Raw genomic sequence first — 6318 nt, 5'->3', positions numbered from 1 at the left:
TTTGTTATTTAGAATTATATTTTTTTTTTGTAAGTTTTAAAAATAATTTCTATTTTATTTCTATTTCTCCTTTATTGTATTTATTTATTTATTTTTCTTTATTCTCTCTTAATTTATTTTTAATTTTTTAATTTTTTACTCTTTTTCTTTTTTGTTGTGGCAGTGGGCAAATAACATGTCTCATTAAATCCAAGAATACTTGCGTTGATTGGCTGTGAGCTAGTCCATACAAATAGTGATATTTTCTAGTTCTTGGTGCAAAAAGGATCAATTGCAGGTATCGATTGACGATAGACGTTTCGATGCTACTTGGTATTTTCAGAGTACTGACACCCAGCCCTATAAATGACAGACAATATCTGACTAAACTGTCAAATACTAATTTTCTACTCAAGTAATGTCACCATGATTAAGTGTAATTAATATATCACAACTCAAAATGTCTTCAAAGTAATGAACGGGACATGATCCGTTAGTCAAGAACAAGGATCTAATGCTTTGAACAGCAGGTTGGTTGTACAGGACTGCACCACTCATACATTTTGTTCGTACCTAAATACGAGAACATTGGTGAATGTAGCAAGTTCTCGTAAATCTCTTGTTACACACAATTTATCATTAGTACACTCTTCTTTGTGCCACCTAGTGGTGAAAAAGCTAAAGCAAATCAATCAGTGTAAAAACCTGATGGCCGGTATCTTGGCCGAGTCAATAAACAGCTGATCAACCAGGTACAAAACCTGCTCAAATTTTATGGTTGAAACTTGTTTATTTTATGCTTAATATTGTTTGTAGTTTGATTTGCTTTAAAAATGGGACTAATTTTAGCAACAAGATACAACACTGCTAAAGAGGAAGTACTCGTTTGACGATGTTGGGATTTTATTATCGTTCATACAAAGGGAAGGAAATAAATAGTATAAATACACTGGTGAATTCATTGTGTTATACAGTAAAATAAACCCATTGTCCCCCATATGAGGACTTTATTTTTTCAAAAACTACATCCTGCTCGAACACAGTGTTTAGTTTTGTTCTTATCAGGTTCAACTGATCCCAAATATCTAGGAGAGATTAAAAAAACATAAACTAAAGCTCAGGTCTCAGGAGGTGAAAATTAATCTCAGAATAAATAAATTTAAATGTGTAATTCTGATGTAATTCATCTTGTTTGAAGACGATCTGGATTCAAAGGTTAGGCGAGTTTATGAATCAGCTGAGTGTCGTGCAGTTTTTTTGGCGTGCAGCCCTCTCAGTTCCCTCCTGAGCCTGCAGATACAGGAGGCTGAGCGGTCTGAGAGGACAATGGATGTGATGAAAGCAGAAGAAAACTCAAAGGTTTTTCATACTGGAGCAATTAGCACGCATGGTTAACCCGGTCTGATGAATGTGGATGAAACGATCAAAAGCTGCTGCCGAGCTGAAAGGCTCCGAGACACTGAACCCAACATTCAGAAAACACAATAAGTTATCCTTCTAACAACCTGTGTGAGGAATGAGCCATATAGTCAGAGTTAATAGTTATATGAAAAAAGTTTCATCTGTAACTTTCTGCAAGCCACAAAATTTAACAAAGAAATGTAATTAGTCCTCTTTTTTACTTTAGTCTGAGCATGTTTCAGAAATCCTTCCTTTGGTACCAGCAGTGTTGGGGAGTAACTAGTTACATGTAATTACGTAATAATTGTACAAAATAAATGTAAGTGTAATCGGTTACAGTTACTGAGAAAAAATGTGTCATTAAATTAAAGTTACTGATGAAAATGTTGAATACAAAGAGGGTTACATCTGAAGTCAATACTAATTCAAATTTTACTTACTAAGTCAAAATTATGAGAAACCAGTGAAAATATCACTTTATTATTATTCTGACGAATTAAAAAATGTTGTACTTTTGCTGTCAGAAATGATTTTCCCCTACTGATGATGTGAGCGTGAGAACCGAGAAGTTTTTGGCAGAAGTGGAAGAGGGAAGAGGTGAGTGAAAAACAGAAGTGTGTCAGCTTTAACTGATGACGGAGTCTCTGACAGCTGAATAATGAACGATTGTTCAATAATGGGAAAACCCAGAGAGCTGCTGCTGGTTTCTACTTCCCTGTGAATCATTAAAGGCAAATAAAAATCCTCTCTGACTTCATAACGTATGACAAAACAGGTTCAGCAGTTTCAGTCCTTAGTGCCAAAGTAGAAATAAGTAAACACATGTCAAATGTTTTGAGTGTATTTACAGTGGAAGTGTTTGCTTTTTGAATAGCTTTGGAGTGGACGGAAGAAACCCCACAAAAGAGAGTTCTGATCTGCAGTGATTCAGCATCTGCTATGTACAGTCTAAAGCTCGGTATATCTATTAATCATTCAGACCTGATATATGAGATCATGGAAAAGTATTCACAACTGATTAGAAAAAGGCACTTTGGTTACATTCATTTGGATTCCTGCATACATTGGCATTATGGGCAAGAAAAAGAATAAAGAACAATAAATAATAAGTACAAAAACAATAAGAACAGTAATAGTAAAAAATATGTAATAAAAATAATCGTGACATTATTTACAGGAGTAATACTGGTATTGAGTGGTAATTTACCAGAGGTGATATTCTTATTGCACAGATTAGAGTGAAAATGTTTGGGGGATATATTGGAGTGTGGAAGCAGTGGAACGGGCAGGAAATGCTTGTTGAGGTATCTTAACCCTCCTGTTGAAAGAGGCGTCAACTCAAGAATGAAGTTTAAAACCTGTGGTGATAAATTTGAAGTTGGCTAAAAAGGTGGGTGATATTGTATATATTGTGCTTTATAAACAGTTGAACCAGACCGGTGTTACGGTTTAACTGGTGATTTTTAAAAATGGTGACTTCCCTAAGAAATCCTTTGTAGTTTAATCCTTTGTTAAATACATTCTCATCTGTGTTTTAATATCTAAGTATCTAACCATTTATGTAAGTTCAATTGTATTCAGAGGACTCATTCGCCTCTCGTAACGTAAGGAGTGTAATTCCACCAGGTGGCAGTACGGTGCAACATGCAGGTGGTAGTATGGTGGCAGTATGGTGCAGGTGGCAGTATGGTGCACCAGGTGGCAGTACGGTGCAACATGTTGGATGCAAGCTGCTGTTTAAAAACCAAGGAAGAAGAAGTCTCGCGAGAGTAGGTTACGTCAGCGCGTTAGATCACCAGGAAACCGGATGTAAACAGGTTTCTATTGTCCGTGTATCAGCTGTTACTGAAGACTAGTTTACCTTCAGATTACTACATAACTCTATTATATACTCTGTTATATACTCTGATATATACTCTGATATATACTCTGATATATAGCAGCTTCCTGTCGTCAGCAGCGGTGGAGAAACATGGATGAAAACAAGGTGAGCTAAATGTTAGCTGTTTATACCGTTAATAAACAGTCTTAACGTCATTTATACCGTTAGAAAACAGTCTTAATGTCATTTATAACGTTAGAAAACAGTCTTAACGTCATTTATACCGTTAATAAACAGTCTTAACGTCATTTATAACGTTAATAAACAGTCTTAACGTCATTTTTAACGTTAATAAACAGTCTTAACGTCATTTATAACGTTAATAAACAGTCTTAACGTCATTTTTAACGTTAATAAACAGTCTTAACGTCATTTATAACGTTAATAAACAGTCTTAACGTCATTTATAACGTTAATAAACAGTCTTAACGTCATTTTTAACGTTAATAAACAGTCTTAACGTCATTTATAACGTTAATAAACAGTCTTAACGTCGTTTATAACGTTAATAAACAGTCTTAACGTCGTTTATAACGTTAATAAACAGTCTTAACGTCGTTTATAACGTTAATAAACAGTCTTAACGTCGTTTATAACGTTAATAAACAGTCTTAACGTCGTTTATAACGTTAATAAACAGTCTTAACGTCGTTTATAACGTTAATAAACAGTCTTAACGTCGTTTATAACGTTAATAAACAGTCTTAACGTTGTTTATAAGGTTAATAAACAGTCTTAACGTTGTTTATAAGGTTAATAAACTGTCTTAACGTCGTTTATAACGTTAATAAACAGTCTTAACGTCGTTTTAAACGTTAATAAACAGTCTTAACGTCACGTTGTCACACCTATGGCTCAGGTGAAGGTAATGTAACTGGAACCAGACTCATAGGTGGACAAAGGATGAACAGCAGGGTGATTTATCTTCAGTGGCCTAAGTCTGTATACTGTCTGTACATTAACTTCACCTTAAAGCCAGATGTGCAGATCTCCTCACAGCTCCTCTGTGATGGTGTTAAACTGCTTTTATCACCACATGGCTCAGTCCATTGTGACCTCACATTAATAACTGTAGTCCAGGTTTATCCTCTATTCACACATTTAATGTTGTTTTTCTTACAGTTCATATTCTTTTAACATCACTAATCACTATTGTTCATTATATCCACCTGGGTTGGTTCATCTACACGCCTCCATAGCGCCGGTGGAACCAGTTAGAGCAAGCAGTTTAATTCTGGCCCGCAGCCTTTTAGAAATCCAGGAAGTAATCCAGGTATTAGTGTGTAGATGTTGAACAAAGGAGGTGAATGCTGTTTGAGGCTTGGGACCGCTGAGTGTTCTCCCCCAGGACACACAACCCCGAGTAGCCGATTCAATCCTTTGTTTGGTGTTTAGTGTGTCAGAGCACACGGTCACAACGTTTAACATTAATAAACATTCTTAATGTTAATTTTAAATGTTAAAAAATGGCCATAAGGTCGTGTTTAACGTTAATAAAACGTCTAAACCTCATTTATAACATTACAAATCATCTAAATGTCATTTTCAACATTAAAAAACAGCCTTAACGTCGTTCTTAGAGGCTCACTTTGACAGATGTACTGTAGTAGATATACGACTATTTATTTATTCTGTTTATTTATAATGTGATTAGTAAATGTAGCTATCAGCCTTTAATAGTATTAGTTTACATGTATTTAGGTTTATGTTAAGTGGTCAGTTATGATCTGTCTGTAAAGACTCTTAATAAATGAGTCGGGCTTTGACTTGAGACGAGAGTTTAACTATATTTTAGAAAACTTCAATGAAATATATCACAAGAAAAATAGATTTTTATTTGACTGAAAGTCACAAAACAACGCAGGTGCATTCACCATATTTAGCTTTACACACCAAAACATTTTGTCTCATTTTTCACCAAACTGTAAAATGACTTAAAGCCTAAAAAAGACCCGTCATAAAATAAACAGCACCAACCAAAGCAGAGAGCGACCCGAGTGTAATAACTGATTATATGTTGATCTTATTGTCAGATGGTGACTGGTAAAGTGAAGAAGCCGGGGAAACGCGGCCGTAAACCTGCAAAGATCGACCTGAAGGCCAAACTGGAGCGAAGCCGTCAGAGCGCCAGAGAGTGCAGAGCCAGGAAGAAGCTGAGGTACCAGTACCTGGAGGAACTGGTTTCCAGTAAGGAGAGAGCCATCTGTGCCCTGAGGGAGGAGCTGGAGATGGTAAAATATACACATCATTATTATTATTATTATTATTAATATACACACATTAATCTGACAGAAGCTTTTATTTATCTAAGCTATTTCAGATCTATGGGGCTGTATTTGGCCCCCAAACTAAAATGAGTTTGACCCCCCTGCTCTAGTTAAAATTATCCTCTATTGATTAATAATTAACGACCCAGTTTTTCCTGTTTTGTCTCCCGTAGTATAAGCAGTGGTGTTCGGCCATGGATCAGGGGAAGATTCCCTCTGAGATTAAAGCTCTGCTGACCGGAGACGACCACAAAATGTCTCAGAGCGGCAGCAGCGCCCAGAAATCCTCCAAAAACTCCAAGAACAGCATCAACGGTCCCAGAGACTGAGCTACGGAGGCTACGCAGCGCCACACACACACACTGAGCTACGGAGGCTACGCAGCGCCACACACACACACACTGAGCTACGGAGGCTACGCAGCGCCACACACACACACACACTGAGCTACGGAGGCTACGCAGCGCCACACACACACACTGAGCTACGGAGGCTACGCAGCGCCACACACACACACATCACACTGACCTACGGAGGCTACGCAGCGCCACACACACACACACACTGAGCTACGGAGGCTACGCAGCGCCACACACACACACTGAGCTACGGAGGCTACGCAGCGCCACACACACACACATCACACTGAGCTACGGAGGCTACGCAGCGCCACACACACACACACACTGAGCTACGGAGGCTATGCAGCGCCACACACACACACACACACACACACTGAGCTACGGAGGCTACGTAGCGCCACACACACACACACACATACTGAGCTAC

General features: G+C 37.7%; 1 protein-coding gene across 1 annotated transcript in view; it reads left to right on the top strand.

The window, feature by feature from the left end:
• The first annotated feature begins 3193 nt into the window (after positions 1–3193).
• Positions 3194–6318, top strand: part of crebl2 (cAMP responsive element binding protein-like 2) — a 3308-nt gene continuing 183 nt past the window's right edge. Inside the window, exons 1-3 of the mRNA XM_062443502.1 lie at positions 3194–3367; positions 5296–5493; positions 5703–6318. The exon at positions 5703–6318 is cut by the window's right edge and continues 183 nt beyond it. Coding sequence (XP_062299486.1) covers positions 3353–3367; positions 5296–5493; positions 5703–5858 — 369 coding nt within the window. The 5' untranslated portion in view covers positions 3194–3352 and the 3' untranslated portion in view covers positions 5859–6318. The remainder of the gene's footprint in view (positions 3368–5295; positions 5494–5702) is intronic.

The sequence above is a fragment of the Scomber scombrus genome, chromosome 22 (assembly GCF_963691925.1).
Source record: "Scomber scombrus chromosome 22, fScoSco1.1, whole genome shotgun sequence".
NCBI classification, from domain to species: Eukaryota; Metazoa; Chordata; class Actinopteri; order Scombriformes; family Scombridae; genus Scomber; species Scomber scombrus.
Note: the sequence above shows the minus strand (reverse complement) of the source record. Positions and strands in the feature narration are given on the sequence as shown.